Here is a 16,964-nt window from a genome sequence, read left to right as displayed (position 1 = left end):
TTTTTTTACATCATGTTAGATTGCCCCTTAAATGGAACTATGTTAGTACCTTAAATGGAACCATTTTCTTACATCATGTTAGAATGCCCCTTAAATGCTCTTTTTGAAATTTTAACTTAATGTTATAGTGCCCATTTAAGTATGTTTCTATAAATTGCTTCAAACATCTAAAAGTACAATCCTTATTGATAAACAAATCACATTAAAGTACATTGATATCATAGACATATGACCATATTAAAATTTCATTCCAATTCAATTACATAAACCTAACTCACACATTTCATCATTAAAAAACAAATGAATATGGAAATAACAGCAATAGCAAACAACATAATTGAAAAATATCATCTTAATTAATTACAAGGGTAAAAACTAGCTGATAAGCTAGCTAGAAAATATAAAATAATACTCCCTCCGTCCCAAATTAATTGTCGAAATCTTTTTTCTTTAACTTTGACCTTAAATATTTTTATTTGTGTTATATATTACTTGATGAAACTTATAACAATGAAAAGAAATTTAAAATACAATTTATTCATATATTTTGTATTAAGTATTATCTATCAAAAAGAAAACTATTTAAGGTCAAAGTTGAAGAATAAAGACTGGAAAAATCAAATGTGGACAATTAATTTGGGACGGAGGTAGTATATATATATATATATATATATATATATATATATATATATATATATATATATATATATAGGCTTAGGTTATTCTATTCAAAGTAATTATTGTGTTATTGTATGCATAAATGTAGGCCAATCAAATTTACTCATTTTAAGAAAATGATTTATATATATATATATATATATATATATATATATATATATATATATTATTGAATTAAATATAATTGAAAAATATCATCTTAATTAATTACAATGGTAATTTAGTCAATTAATATTATATTTAATAAAGGAATATTGTATTTTTTAAGGGATCATAAATTCTATTAATTTTAAAAATCCGATTTTACGAATTATAATTCTTTTAATTCGGACATTCTGACAGAATATGTTTATGATTATATTCAAAAATAAAAATATTCTTGAACCATAAATAATAAAAATATTTTTTGAACCTATTTCTTGATCATGAATTTAAAAACTTCTTGTAGAATAACAAATTCTTGAACAATAAATTGATGAATAAAAACAAAAAATATATTATTTCTTATAGAATACGGGTAACAATTGTTAAGAATTACATTTATTGTTAAAGAATAAAACTAAAAAAAACTTTCAAAACGGGAAAGAAAACATCAAAATCTAACAACGACACTAATACATTCTAAAAGAATAACGTTGCTTAGAACCACTTTCAATTTTGTGGTTCGTTCTTCAAGCATCAACTTTTGTTATTCCAACAGAATTGGAATTCGTGATTCCATTCCAATAGAATTTGAATCTCACCAATATCATCCATTGAATCATCTACATAAACAAATTGATTTTTATCATATAAAAAGAAGTAAAATTGATATGGAAATAGTGACAAACTACCTTCACTTTGTACTTTACATATAAGAAGAAGGTCATTGACACTGACACAGGTGACAACTAGCAGAAGAAGAGAATAAGAAGAATGATAGCAGCGGACTTCGACCAATGGCAGCGGCTCCTCCATAGCTCCCTTCTCAGGCAAGAAGGCCGCGACATCCGACGATGGACACGTCTCCGAGTGGCAGCAACTGCAGCGACAGGCGGTTGTGGTGCATTCCTCCTTACACACGACTGAAATGGTGCAACCCCTTGTCGGTTTCTGTCTTCAGCCTTCACGAAAAGATAGCAACAACAACCCTCGACATGGCGGTGGATACGATGGTCGGAGGAGCAAGAGGGTAGGGTGGCGGCCAGTGGTGTGAGGCATAAGGATGGAGGTGACGGCTAGAGATGGTTTGGTTAGGGTTACAGTTTACATTAGATGTGGATTTAAAAAGCAGACGATGGATGGAGAAAACCTAGGTAGCTGAAGTCAATGGTTACCATAATTATATGATATTATTTGTGGAAACTAATTATCAAATTACCTATGTGCCCTTATTTATTTATTTAATTATTTATTTTTATTTTAAATTTTGATTGACCCACATTTACGCATACAATAACACAATAATTACTTTGAATACCTGAACCTAGCTCTCTCTCTCTCTCCCTCTCTCTCTCTCTCTCTCTATATATATATATATATATATATATATATATATACAAGGATAGATTTGGGGAATTTTAAAAAAACTAATGAAAAGCTAGTCTAAGTAGCATTTTGAAAAAATAGCTTATACATTTGTAGGTGGCTCTTAGTAACCATGTTTTACTAGTTACAATACATTTAAGATAGATTTATCGGTGTTTATTAGTAAAATATCGAAAATCTCAATTGTAGATGAAAACAGAGTTATATGACAGATATCAAGTGAAAAATTGTTAGGTAACAATGTATAAGTCATGATACATATGTACATGTACATCAATGACTTGGACATCTGTAAATCACTTTTTGCCAACTAAGAATGTACAAGTCTTTGATCGTACATTATGTATAAGTATATTGTACATTTGTAGGTGGCTCTTAGTCGTCCACGATTGTAAAAATCAGACATTTTATACCTACATAATATTGGGCTGGGCTGTTAATGGGCTGAAAATAGGCAAAATTACAGATTATGAAGTTGAGATCAGGCCCGTCCCAAAGGGTGGGCGATAGGAGCGACCGTCCAGGGCCCATTTTTCAAAAGGGCCCAATTTTTTTTTATGAAAATCGTTATATTTAGAAGATAACACAAGTAATTTTCTTTCAATTATTAAGTTATTATAAAAAACTTGATAACATTTATGTATTTTAAGGGTCCATTTTTTTCTCTCGCTCTGGGCCCAAAAGATGTTTGGAACGGTTCTGGTTGAGATCGCAAACTGGAAGACTTGAAATCACAAATGAGTATAATCACCGACGAATTATATAGCTATTTTTGATTTTTTTTTACTAAATTTAGCTCTTTTGTACAAAATAGTAATTAAGAAATTTAGGTATTTTAGTAAATTTCTATTTTTTTTAAAAGTTTAAAACTATATAATTAACAATAGAATATAGGGATGCAAACGAGCCGATCAAAGCCCGAGTCGGTTCGGGCTCGGTTAAGTTATACGAGGCTTGAGCTCGATTTGAACTTTCTTATACTAAGCTCGACTCGAGCTTGTAACGGAATTATACAAACTCGACTTGGGTTCGGGCTCGACTCTTTTTTTATTTGACGTGCCTAAATAAACTTAAGCTCGGCTCGAGCTCATTAAGAAGTTTGTTTACTAATATCCATAATCCATAATTTCCCAAATATATATTCATTTTAATATATAAAATAATAATAAATATCCCTATTCTAATAAAAGAATAGTTTTATTCTCATTTGGTGTCATTCTATTAGGTTTCTTAATTAATGCATATGTTATTCTTTTTTTGCCATGTGTCACCCTATTATGTCATCTAATTAATGTATATCATTTATCAACCTATTGATTATTCATTTCAAATTTTAAAATTTAAATTTACCACTCTAAGTACATTAAATTAATAACATTAGAATAAAAATTAAAATAAAATTAATACAAATTATAAAGTGATATAATTTCACATATTTATTTAAATCAATAATTATAATTTCATATAACTAAAACAATCTCTTAATTAATAATTTATTTAAAATAATTGATTAATAATTTTGAGTTTTTATAATAAAAGTTCAATTATTTTTGTAACCGTGATTTCCACGGGTTATAAACTAGTTATATTATATAAATGGTTGTTTAGACTCCCAATCCTAATCAAACTTAACGACATATGCTCGAACTCATTTAATAAACAAACTTTATATTAAGTTCTAAGCTCAACTCGTTTAAAATGGGTTTCGATTCAATCTTTTAACCATAGCTCACGACTTGCACCCCTAATATAACCTACGAGGAGGGAAAAGCAACGATCCAAAATTATATATTTCAAAACAAATTCCTCCCTCTTTGGTTGGGTGTTATCGAGGATCACGTTCGTGATGAAGCAGCAGACGTTAATACCAGATTCTGGTTTCACGGACCATCAAAGCCCTAATTCAAACCCTAAAGACGGTTTAAATGGCGGAAAGGTGACGGATTTAGGAAATGGTAGCGACGTTGTATACTTGCCCCGGTTTCTGACGCCGGAAAAGTCATGGGAGTATCTCCACTATCTCAACAAACACATCCCATGGACAAGACCTACCATTCGCGTCTTCGGTAAGCCTTGTGTCCAGGTAAACAAACCCTTTCAACTCCTAATTTTCACTTTCATTCCTCTACAACCACCAATAGATTACTAACGATTAGCTCATCATCGTGTTTGAATACCGTATTTGTTTGCTTAGATAACGTATCGTGATTTGTATTCTCTTGTTTCTCTAGAACCCTCTTTGAATTTGAGCCGGTTATTTTCAAAATTGGTAAAAATTGTTTAGCTTCTACAGTACAAGTATTTACAAGTTCGAAAATTGGGAGTCTAGAAACTAGATTCATCTGTTCTTGATGCTTTCCTCTCCCATATCCGACTTAAACTTGTTAATATTCTCTACAGCCTAGAGATGTATGCTACATTGCAAGTGAAGGCTTGAAGGAACTAAGTTACAGTGGATATAAACCAGATGCACATTCTTGGGATGATTTTCCACCATTGAAGGAGATTCTGGATGAGGTAAAAATGATATGATCGTATGTATGGAATCAAGCTATAAATGATGTGGACTGATGAACTTGATATGATTTGGGTTTTAGGTACACAAAGCCTTTCCTGGGAGTCATTTTAACAGCTTACTTTTAAACAGATACAACAGTGGAAATGACTATGTTGGGTGGCATGCTGATGATGAGAAGCTTTATGGAGACAATCCAGAAATCGCCTCAATCTCCTTTGGATGTGAACGAGACTTTTTGTTGAAAAAGAGAAGTTATAAGAAATCTCAAGGTAGACTTTGTAATTGGTAGGCATAAACTAGCTTATTTTTTGAACTTATTGCAATGTAATGTTCAATGAGACCATTATGGTAGCTTATAAACTAGCTTTGAGATTTTTTTTCTTTCTTATTGGGCTTGTGTGTGTGTGTGTGTGTGTGTAGGTGAAGTTGAGGGTGAGCCTCCAAGCAAGCGATTGAAGAAGAATAATGGTGTAGAGCAATATAGTTTTAACTTGAAGCATGGTTCGTTGTTACTGATGAGGGGTAACACACAACGAGATTGGCTTCATTCAGTGCCTAAACGGTTAAAAGCGGGGTCCACACGAGTTAATCTCACATTCAGGCGAGTTGTGTAAACACTCTTGTTTTGTTGAAACTTGAAAGGGATGTAGAAACAAGAATGGAGATGGATTCCATTTTGTTGTTTTGTATCTGGAATCGGAACTGGAATTTGTTTCCTAGTAACATGATAACGGCTGAATGCTTTTTAGTTATACAACAATGTCTTACTTACATAGATTATACACAACCATGTTTTGTAAATAAGTATATAATCCTTATAACATTGATCGATTACGTAAAGTAATTTTTATATCTTAAAAGATTTATGTTTTTGGAAATGGAAATTTCTATTAAGAGTTTTATAAATGTTGGTGTGAATAAGTATTTAATCCTTAATAGATCCCGTTTATACCTTTCTTAAAAGGTCAAATATGCAAATTACAAATTTAGATAGATTGATCTTTATTAAATTTCATGAAAAATGATTTTTGTACATTAGACCATATTGAATGAGCTATTTTTTCAACCATTTAATATCAGGTGTTGCTCACTCTTTTTGAGGTTGAGAGGTCGAGTCTTGTCGGAGACATATGTGGATTTAGGAGTAATGTAAGATTAGATTAGTTTGCGGTTAATTTTTTTTAATATCATAATCTTTTTTTTACCAATCACTTATTATTTGTTAAATACTTATTTATCTATTGTATTATAGTTTCTTACTCTATCGTCTTAATAATGTTTTTATTTTATCACCTTAAGGATATTGTATATTCATAGTTCTATTGTTTTTTTTATTGATGAATCTAATTTATTTCTTATACGAGCTAAAATTGTATTTTTTTTTTGTCTTTATAATTACATAATCGACAAAATAACATCATTATAAATATGATCTATGTTTAGAAAACAAAAATATATATAAGGTTTTATAAATATGTTTTAAATCGACGAAAATAAATGTTTAATTAAATTATTATTTCTTTCAAATATAAGTTATGTATTGAAGAAGGTTTCTAAAGATAGTTCTTTCTTTGTCATTATTTTCAAAATATTATATGGTTAAACCAATAAAATATATTTAAAAAAAAAAATTCAATCACATCCAATAAACCAATAAAATATATTTAAGAAAAGAAAATTTTGAATACAGGGACATAGGTTAAGAAAAAAAAAAACTCAAATTTCAATCTAAGGCGAAAGACAATGTATTTTGGATTTGTTTATTTTGCTACTTACATTAATTTGGAGACATGTAGATTTGAATTTTGGAATGTCATTTGGTTTGGAATTTCGCATTCGAAAAAAAGCTCTAAAATTTGAAAAGATTGAAATGTTTATTTTTACTATACTCTGACAAAAAAAAAAAAATTAAAGAAACACGTAGCAAATGTAAATTATATATATGATACAATTACTTAAGATATTTGATTGAAAAACAATAATATTAGATAATTTGAAATAGACCTTCGAAAAATAGAGAAAATATTTTGAAAAAAGTTCTTTGCAAAAGAAAAAAATGCACAAAATATATTTTTGTCCGTATAAAATGTCAATAACAAATCCAAAATGATTTATTTAGTATAAAATTGCTATTTTGTAAAAGATAAATAGACTTAGTTTTTATTTAGTATTTATTTATTATAACCGTCGGTTGTGTTTGTTTGGGATTTATTTCGTATATTTCAGCCGTTGCATGCCGGTGTGTTTGTCTCGGCTATCAGAATTCAGAATTCTGAAGATCTTGGAATCTGATGTTAAAATCAGTGTCTAACTGCAGCAACACTATAATCCCCAAATCCCAATTCTTCTTCTTATTCTCCTTCAGATTATCGTCGTCTTCTCCGCGAAGCAAATATCACAACTACTATCTCAGAAAAAGAAGAAAATGGCCACACCCAGTTTACAAAGCCCGTTGGCACGAGAAACTAAGCCAACAACACGCAATGCAAGCCCTTCGACAGCAAGCTTCATCATCATCATCACCGGTTAATCTCCTCTCGACTCTCATCAGTTCTTACGCTCTCTACAACTGCGACCCAACTCCAAATTCTTACCATTTTGTCATCAAAACCCTAATTAAAACCTCTCAATCCCACTACATTCCTCCCGTCCTCTACCAACTCGAGAAAGTCGAGAAATTTGAAACACCCGAATCGATTTTTACTGATTTAATCGAGTTCCACGGTGAGAACGAAGAGTTTCAGGAAGCAATTGATCTTTTCTTTAGATTACCTGATTTTAGGTGTACCCCTAGTGTGGATTCGCTCAATTGTTTGCTCTCGGTTTTGTGTAAGCGAAAAGAGGGTCTTGAAGTTGTGCCACAGGTTCTGTTAAAGAGTAGGTTAATGAACATTCGTCTTGAAGAATCCAGCTTTTGTATATTAATCAAAGCGCTTTGTAGATTCAAAAAGCCAAAAAATGCGATTAGTTTGTTGTTTCATATGGTCGATCATGAAATTGACATTGATCGCGGGAGTTTTTCATTGATACTCTTGACATTGTGCCAGCAAAACGATCTCAAACGTAATGAAGTTATCGATTCGCTTGAAGAAATGAAGAAATTAGGGTTTTGCCTCGACAGAGCAGATTGGGTGAACGTAATTCGGTTATTGGTGAAGAGGGGAAACGGCAAGGAAGGTTTGGAGGCATTGAGTGAAATGAAATCCGATGGCTTTAAGCCTGATGTTATTTGCTATACCATGGTTATGGATGGGTTGATTTCTGAAAGAGACTATGAAGGCGCAGATCAACTGTTCGATGAAATGCTTGTAATGGGCTTGGTTCCTGATATTAACACTTGCAATGTGTACGTGAATGGTTTGTGTAAACAGAATAAATTTGACGATGGAATCATGATGCTTTCAAGCATGGAGGAAATCGGATGCAAACCCAATACAATCACTTACAATACACTACTGAGTGCGATCTATGAGAATGGAGAACTTAGTAAAGCAAGTGACTTTTTGAAACTTGTGAGAGGAAAGGGTGTTTTTGTGAACTCAAGAACGTATGATATAATGATTGATAGGATGGTTAAAGAAGACGATATGTCAGAAGCTTTAGATCTCTTGAAGGAGATGGTGTCCAAAAGCATGGTGCCTCAGCCTGCAACTTTTGATGAAATTGTTTGCAGGTTGTGCAAAAATGGATTATTTTCAAAAGCAATGAATTTGCTTACTGAAATGATGGGAAAGAATGTTATTCCGGGGTGTAGATCATGGGAAACACTGTTAGTTGGATTACAAATTGAGCATTCATTTAATGAGATTCATTTGAGTGCTATGGAAACAATTTCTGCAAAATAGCAACTTCTTGTATTATAGCATCCTACTTTAGTTTCTTTCTATTACACCTTTGTGTTTTCAATATATTATCTTGTTAAAGACATTTTCCTTAACCAATTATATGATTGTACTTTCAATTTAAAAATATGGACAGAAGTTTGTCTTTATGTATTTAGAAGTCAACAAAAGCAATTTTGATTACAAAACATAACAAAGACCCTTGTTTACTTTTGGATCCATTCCAATTCCGTTGTGTATAATAATAAGGTTATTGACTACACAACAAAGGTAGTCTGTCAAACAACTCCAGCCCATGACACATTGACACGTGTCTTTATTTGGATAAGTCTTCATTTTCCTTTTTTCCTTTTTATTTGTCTTTATTACTATTATATTTTATGGATGTTACCAACTCCTGTATCATATGGAAGAAAAAAACAATACGTCACCCGCCTTGCATGACAGAACCACCGAATAAAACATCAAAACACACACACACACACAGTCACACACACAGAGAGAGCAAAAGATGGGAGAACCAGACGACTTTCCTTTATTTGAAACCAAACTAGCTAAGGGACGAATCTTGTTCAAGCTTTATGCAACATCAATGGCGATGGGTATATGTTTGATATGCGTTTATAGAGCAACCCACACACCAGAAAAGGGCAAAACCGGAAGATATTTATGGATTGGGTTGTTCATGGCTGAGCTATGGTTCACCCTCTACTGGCTCATAACTCAATTAGTTCGTTGGAATCCAGTCACACACCAGACCTTCAAAGAAAAACTCTCTCACCGGTCTCTAAAATCTCATTCACAATCTCATCTTCAACATATGAATGTTGTCTCCTTATTTATGTTTGCAGGTATGAAAACATGCTTCCTGGTGTTGACATATTTGTCTGTACAGCCGACCCAGTAATAGAGCCGCCATTAATGGTGATAAACACGGTGTTATCCATGATGGCATACGATTACCCACCGGAAAAGCTCAATGTTTATGTCTCCGATGATGGTGGATCAGAGTTAATGTTCTATGCACTTCTAGAAGCTTCTCGTTTCTCCAAACACTGGCTACCCTTTTGCAAAAGGTACAAGATTGAGCCACGTTCACCCTCGGCTTACTTTGCTCATGCATCTCCTATCAACAACGAATGGTCATTCATCAAGGTAGGCTTCCAACATAAGTAATACACTAATAACATGAATACTTATATATTTTATATATAATTAAACAGAATAAATATGAAGAAATGAGGAAACGAATAGATGACACCACAAGTTTAGGGAAAGTGACAGAAGAGATGAGAAAAGAGCATAAAGGGTTTCAAGAATGGGTTTTGGGTTCAAACAAAAATGACCATCAGGCTATTATCCAAGTACGTCACATTTTTCACATACTACATGTTATTTTTTTTAAGAATAAAAACATAACTTATATACTATTTATAATTATATACATAAAGTTTAAACTTTTATATATAGATACTAATTGATCAAAGAGATCCAGAAGCAAGAGATACAGATGGGAAAAGTTTGCCAGGTTTGGTATACGTGGCACGTGAGAAGAGACCTGAATGGCATCATAACTTCAAAGCTGGAGCCATGAATGCTCTGGTAATCTATATTCAACACATCAATTCATGTATAACAAAAAGAACTTGAATTGAAGATTTAGTCGATTTACTCATTTGTAAATGAATCAACAGATACGGGTGTCATCAAAGATAAGCAACAACCCAATTATTCTAAATGTAGATTGTGATATGTACTCAAACAACTCAGAATCCATACGAGATGCCATGTGCTTTTTCATGGATGAAAAAAGGAGTGAAAAGATTGCATTCGTACAGTTCCCACAGAACCATGATAATCTTACAAGAAATGATATTTACAGCAATGCTTTGATGGTCATCAATGACGTAAGATTGTTTTTCCTTTTGGACTGAATGAACTGTCTGAATGTAAGTAAATGACTTTTTTACCCTTGTGATAAAGGTGGAGCTTGGAAGTTTGGACTCTTATGGGGGATGCCTGTATATCGGAAGTGGTTGCTTTCACAGAAGAGATACTCTCTGTGGCAGAATCTATACCTTAGACACAAAAATCAATTGGGAGAAACAAAATCATAAAGAAATTACAGAAAGTATTGACGTGATCGAAAATGAATGCAAAATTCTTGCAAGCTGTAGCTATGAACACAACACTCAATGGGGAAACGAGGTCTCTCTCTCTCTCTCTCTCTCTCTCTCTCTCATTGCAGACTATATCTAACTGTATCCATACAGATGGGAGTAAAGTATGGGTGTCCAGTTGAAGATATCATTACTGGATTATCCATAAAATGTAGAGGTTGGAGATCTGTCCATTTAAATCCAAAAAGAAAAGCGTTCCTAGGACTTTCTCCAACTACACTGTTACAGACACTTATACAGACAAAAAGATGGGCAGAAGGTGACTTCCAGATATTCTTATCCCAATACTGCCCCCTTGTATTCGGGCACAACAAAATTCCACTGAGACTTCAAATTTCTTATTGCTGTTACCTCTTATGGGCTGCAAATTGTTGGGCTACGCTATATTACGTTTCTGTCCCTTCTTATTGTCTCCTCGCACGCATCTCTCTGTTCCCAAAGGTTTGACTTTTCAAGCATTTCAAAATCAATACATTTTGTTTTACTATAAATAGCATTCATATGTTTGATTGTGCTTAACTATTTATACCTACAGTTATCAAGCTACTGGTTTCTACCTTTCGCTTATGTATTTGTTGGAAAATACGCCTACAGTTTAGGGGAGTTTTACTGGTTAGGAGGGACAATAAAAGGTTGGTGGAATGACCAAAGAATGTGGTTATACAGAAGATTAACTTCTTACCTTTTTGGATTCTGTGATGTCGTCTTCAAGTCAATGGGTTTCACCACTTCTGGTTTTGTCATCACATCAAAGGTTTCTGAAGAAGATGCGTTACAGAGATACAACAAAGAGATCATGGAATTTGGTGCCACCTCACCAATGTTCAACATTTTATCAACACTTGCACTCGTTAATGTTCTCAGTTTTGTTAATGGAGTAAAGTGGGTGGTTATGGATTCAGACATTAATCATTTTAGGGAGTTAGGGATACAGATGGTTTTATGTGGTTTGATAATTCTCATTAATATTCCTTTATATGAAGGGATGTTCTTTCGTAAGGATAATGGTAGCATGCCCTCTTCTGTTACCTTCCAGTCAACTATTTTAGCTGTATTATTTTGTGCAGTAGCCATTATTTAGATTGCAACATGTAAAAATATGTCTACTACGACTCATACTCTAAGTTATTTATTAAAGCATTTGTGAAAAAAAAGACAATGTATAACTAATAGCCAAGAGGCTGTTTCTGTTGAGTTGTGATTCACCCTTCTTACCCTATAGCCATTAGTCAGACTAAACATGGGTCCCGTTCCCGAAAGAGCGGACGGGGGTCAAGTATGTGCTCTATGGATTTGGAAAAGAGAACAATAGGTTATATGATGACAATCAAGGATATTGCATTCACTTGGCTGTCCATGTTAAAGAAGAGTGTTGCTCTTTCAACCACATAAGTAGAGTACATAGTGATTATAGAAGCAAGTAAGGAGTTCATATGGTTGAAGAACTTCCTATAAGAAATTAGGATGTAACAGGAAGATTATGTAAGAGTGCAATCCATTTTTGGCAATGAATCCAATGTTTCATGGTAGGACAAAATACATTCAAATAAGGTACCATTTTATCTAAGAAGAGATAAGTGTTGAGACTCTAAACCTGAAAAAGATCCTTGCTACAAAGAATCCAACAGACTAAGGTGGTGACAACCGAGAAATTGAAGTTGTTCATGAATTCACCTGGCTTTACCGGTACTTGAAGAGAAAGTGTGGACTAGATAGAGATGATGGTTACAAAGTTCTAGATTGTATGACAATAGATTGGCTAAGCAACCTCCACTCGAAGTAGGAGATTGGTGAGTTGTGGAGTATGATTTACTCTTTTGACCTTATAACCGTTAGGCATATTTTATGTGTTATGCTCCTTTTATATATACGCTTAGGATCTTTTGAGAATCTTTATATTCATGAAAACCAGTGAACCTTTTTTGTTGTAGATTTTTTTTTTCAAAAAAAAGAAAATATATTATGTACCTCTAAAATGTGTATATATAATAGGCCTGTCGAAAATAACCGAAACCCGTTCTACCCACCCGACCCGTTCAGAATTCGGGTAGAATGGGTCGGGTGGAGCGGGTAATGGGTATGGACATTCGGGTAATAGGTTAACCCGATAATAGTATAGGTCGGATTTTAGGTATGAATATTAATTCTCGGGTATACCCGAATACCCAAATTCATTTTTTAAAATAATACATAGTATATTTAAATATTAGTATATCCCATATCCCATATATTATATAGGGTATTAGACTATTGGTAACAGGAGGCAAAAACACGCTTGAAAAAAAATTAAAACCCTTTACTTCTTCTTGATCGACACAAAGATACAATTCTCAGCCTCCATCTTCGTTATAGACTGAAAATTCTCAGCCTCCATCTTCGTTATAGGCTGAAAATTCTCCTAATGCATATTTTCACTAGTCATGCATCATGAACATACATTATACAACAATAACAATGAAGTGGTGCAACATATTCTGGTTTTGAATCCAATATAACCCAATAAGAGTTATTTAATCCAATAATAAACATAATAAATTGTTGTAGTTGAGATTACAATATAACCTAAAATTAGTTGGATTCAAAATATGTGTATTAAACATGGGGTTAATTTCCTCGAGATTCAATACACTAGAATGACATGCGCATGCTCTTCAAAATACTCACATACTTTTGACTTATTTAACTTGAAATGAAATATTTTGCTACCCAATATTTTACTAAACCAACCTAAATGCAAAAATAAAAGTAAAAAAAATAAAAAAAAGAAACATTTTCGGGTATACCCGATAATTACCCGACCCGACCTAAAACCCGAATACCCAAAACCCGAATTACAATATAGGTTGGGTATTGGGTATTATTTTTTTTAAAGAAATACTCGTTCTACCCGAAACCCGAAAATTTTACTCGATCGACACCCCTAATATATAAAAACTTTTGTTTAAAAAAATTTCAAAACATGTGTATATATGAAATGAGCATATATGCATATCATGTAATGCATATATGTACAACGCAAATATACATATATGCAAATTTTTTTTGAAATTTGTTTAAACATAAGTTCTTACACACACACACACATATATATATATATATATATATATATATATATATATATATATATACACACACACACACACACATACGTTTTAGAGATGCATAATTTTTTTTTAAAAAAAATCTACAGCAAAAAAGTTTGTCGGGTTCTCATAAGTATTCGTGTGAACCACATTATATATTATGTTCTTTGTTTTTCATATGCATTAATACTATGTATGAAATTGTTTGTTAAAGTGCTCAAACGCTAACATGTATCAAAGTTATAACAGTGACAAAGTGTACATTCAGTTTTAAGGTGCATGATTTCGAGGTTTCTTTATCATTTGAATGAAGTCAAGACGTGAGCAACGCTTCTCACGTCGTGAGTCAAGGTTGACCCGTTGACCCACATTCTTTGAATCTCACGACGTGAGCCCTTGTTGCTCACGACGTGAGAGCGGTTTGATGACCAAAACCTTAAATTTTCAGTTTTAATGGAATGAGAGGGCTAGGGTTGTCCACCTTCAGCCTCCCTCACACTCTAAGCCTCCAGAAACCCTGATATCAATCATTGTTGAAGCCCTTGGTCATTTTGGTACATTTTCTAGCTTGAAGAAGAAGAGAAGAAAAGGAAAGAAGTGCTCTAGTGGTGGAGTGGGCAAAGTATCATCATCATCTTTTCTTGCTATTAGACCTTTGTAAGTACCAAAGGTTCAAACTTGATTGTATACTATGGATAAATCTAGGATTTTGTCCATATTTCTTCATGTTAAGCATGCTTGAGTGAAGTAAATCCATAAAGTTAGCAACTTTATGGATTCTAAGGGTTCTTTGATCATCGTATTGACTAGATCTGGAATTTGGTGAGGTATAAGAGCCATGCATGAGAGTTTGATGCATATTTTTCCATTTTTTGACCTAGAATGGGTCGGGTCATGCAAAGTGCAAGCATGACCACAAAGCAAACATTTTTATGGGCCTTAGGGGTCCCCTTTAGCTTTCGGATAAGATGGGCTCAATGGCTTAACATAATAAGGACTTAAAACGTTGACTTTTGGCTTCAGGTCGTAGTCATAACGTGAGATATCAGGTCTCACGATGCGGCAAAGATTAACCCCGTATATTGTTGAGTTCATGGAATTCACGATGTGACTCTATGATTCCCATGTCGTGAGGTTAGTTCAATAAGAATCCATGGCTGAGTTATCTGTGTCGGGAGTGAGTTGCTAGGATTGGACCTGCTCGACTCTCACAACGTGACCAAGGACTAGTCACGACGTGAGACCCTATGGTAGGGTTTTTTTCCAATGGATTTGACTTGGTTGACTTTTAACTTTGACCATGATTTTGACCAAGTTTGACTTACAGGGTATTTTGAGTATTTTGAGCTGTAGCCTGAGTTTTGCTCACTGTTATTTGTAAAGGTGACCGGTAGAGTTGGTTTCGGAGCAGCGTGTGGTTTTAGCTTATTATTTGTCTATGAGGTGAGTTTTCTCACTGTGTCCATAGGAGTCGAAGACACCAATGCCGGTCCATTATTGTGCTATGCGGGATGATAGCTTTTATGCGGCTTATATGTGTTTGCATGTCCGAGTTGAAATAAACCCCAGGGTGGGGCCTATTATCACATGTTCGGGTTGAAATAGACCCAGGGCGGGCCCTACTATTGTATGATTGGGTTGAAAGATACCCCAGGGCGGGGACATATGTATTGATCAGGTTGAAATATACCCAAGGCGAGGCTCACGGGCTGAGCCCTTATGTGTTGATCGAGTTGGAACACACCCAAGGGTTAAGCCCAACTGTATGATTGGTATGTGATATTATCGAGAAATCACTAAGCTTTGTACTTATAGTTTATGTTTATGGTTTCAGGTACTTCTGGTTTGAAAGGGAAAAGCCCGACGTGATGGCACAACATCCTCCCCTTATGATTTCCGCATTTTCAATAATTATACTATGATATTTTGGGTATTATATTTGGTGATGGTTTTGAAACAATTTAATGAATGAAATTGATAGTCTTTCGATGAAAATTTTTATCATCATTTTTGGGTGTTACACAAAGACCGAGACCAAGACACTGAAAGTGGTAGTGACAATGACAACAATGATAGTGACATGCCTTATACTTGAAGCATTGCTTTCCTAACCAAACCACCCTCAACCTAGCTTGAAACTATGACTTAAATTCCTCAACTTTATTTCATCAAACTACACAAAAACGGATTGTTAAAATTTCATTTATCAACAAATGTAGTTAACTTCCCTCTTCTGAAATAAAAACTTTCACGTATACAACCATCATGGTAAGATACTATAACCAAATGACAGTCACGTCATGTCATGTCATGTCATTATCTTGTTGACTATAAAGTTTGACTCTCACCGAAACTATTTCCTATTTCAATGCACCTTTCTTTTTTGCAATAATTCCTTGTTTAAAACTTCAAACAATATAATTATCTTGATATTCTCTTCTTATCTTCATTGGCGGAGCTTTATAAGGGCAAGGGGGGGGGGGGGGGCTGTGCCCCCCCCCTCCCTCGATTTTTTGTTTATAAATAGTCCTTATAGTTTCATTTTATACATTTTAGGCCCAAAAATATAAAATTTTTGCTGTAGCCCCCCTGTTTACCAAATTTTATACATATTATATCCCCCCCACCCGAATCAAACATTGAAGCTCCGCCCCTGCTTATCTTGAAGTTATCAACACATAACAGTTATCAACACATAACTCACAGGTCATTCCCATTCCAAAGTCATTGTAAGCATCCCATAGATCATCTTTACAATGCCATGTCCTAGTTAAGATCATCTGTTAATTTAATACATATATGCATGTCATCAATAATATCATAAAATGTACAAATGACATGAATAATCAATAAGTGACTAACCTTGATCATGCTACATATTTGGGTGTAGTAGATGCTTTCCATGCCACCAACACTACAATCTCATTTGCACCAACTTGAATACTTTGTGTTGCGGTTATTGTTGTTGAGTTGGAAAATCAGATACCACATTATATTATCATAACATAAATAAAAACATTAGATTTTATGAACTTATAAACATTATATCAACCTTTCATCCCGGATTAACATACTTTATTAATAGTTGTAGAAATGGCTGTATATGTTGGGGTTGCGATGCTCTCCATGGATACAA

The 16,964-nt window shown here is 33.7% G+C and overlaps 2 protein-coding genes across 2 annotated transcripts; both read left to right on the top strand.

Moving 5' to 3' along the window:
• The first annotated feature begins 3,911 nt into the window (after positions 1 to 3,911).
• On the top strand, positions 3,912 to 5,527 carry ALKBH2 (oxidoreductase, 2OG-Fe(II) oxygenase family protein). Its single transcript, XM_079012144.1, has 4 exons — positions 3,912 to 4,288; positions 4,606 to 4,722; positions 4,803 to 4,992; positions 5,144 to 5,527. Exons 1-4 carry the CDS (start codon positions 4,052 to 4,054, stop codon positions 5,335 to 5,337), a joined length of 738 nt encoding a protein of 245 aa, XP_078868270.1. The 5' UTR covers positions 3,912 to 4,051; the 3' UTR covers positions 5,338 to 5,527.
• Positions 5,528 to 8,971: 3,444 nt separating this feature from the next.
• LOC145061577 (cellulose synthase-like protein E6) lies at positions 8,972 to 11,939 on the top strand. The gene is made up of 8 exons (XM_079009105.1): positions 8,972 to 9,348; positions 9,417 to 9,720; positions 9,789 to 9,929; positions 10,036 to 10,167; positions 10,260 to 10,472; positions 10,549 to 10,773; positions 10,839 to 11,186; positions 11,281 to 11,939. Exons 1-8 carry the CDS (start codon positions 9,077 to 9,079, stop codon positions 11,824 to 11,826), a joined length of 2,181 nt encoding a protein of 726 aa, XP_078865231.1. The 5' UTR covers positions 8,972 to 9,076; the 3' UTR covers positions 11,827 to 11,939.
• The last annotated feature ends 5,025 nt before the right edge of the window (positions 11,940 to 16,964 follow it).

This window comes from Lactuca serriola, chromosome 7, assembly GCF_051521515.1.
Source record: "Lactuca serriola cultivar US96UC23 chromosome 7, Lser_US96UC23_V15, whole genome shotgun sequence".
NCBI lineage: Eukaryota > Viridiplantae > Streptophyta > Magnoliopsida > Asterales > Asteraceae > Lactuca > Lactuca serriola.
The sequence above is the reverse complement of the archived record's forward strand: the minus strand, read 5'-3'. Positions and strand labels throughout refer to the sequence as shown.

Excerpts from the sequence above, each read along its gene's own strand:
- LOC145061577 (XM_079009105.1), top strand. The coding sequence starts at position 9,077 with ATGGGAGAACCAGACGACTTTCCTTTATTTGAAACCAAACTAGCTAAG. Across the intron at positions 9,721-9,788 it reads ACGAATGGTCATTCATCAAG|AATAAATATGAAGAAATGAG; the intron begins GTAGGCTTCCAA and ends ATAATTAAACAG. Across the intron at positions 9,930-10,035 it reads ACCATCAGGCTATTATCCAA|ATACTAATTGATCAAAGAGA; the intron begins GTACGTCACATT and ends TTTTATATATAG.
- ALKBH2 (XM_079012144.1), top strand. The coding sequence starts at position 4,052 with ATGAAGCAGCAGACGTTAATACCAGATTCTGGTTTCACGGACCATCAA. Across the intron at positions 4,289-4,605 it reads TCGGTAAGCCTTGTGTCCAG|CCTAGAGATGTATGCTACAT; the intron begins GTAAACAAACCC and ends TATTCTCTACAG. Across the intron at positions 4,723-4,802 it reads TGAAGGAGATTCTGGATGAG|GTACACAAAGCCTTTCCTGG; the intron begins GTAAAAATGATA and ends TTTGGGTTTTAG.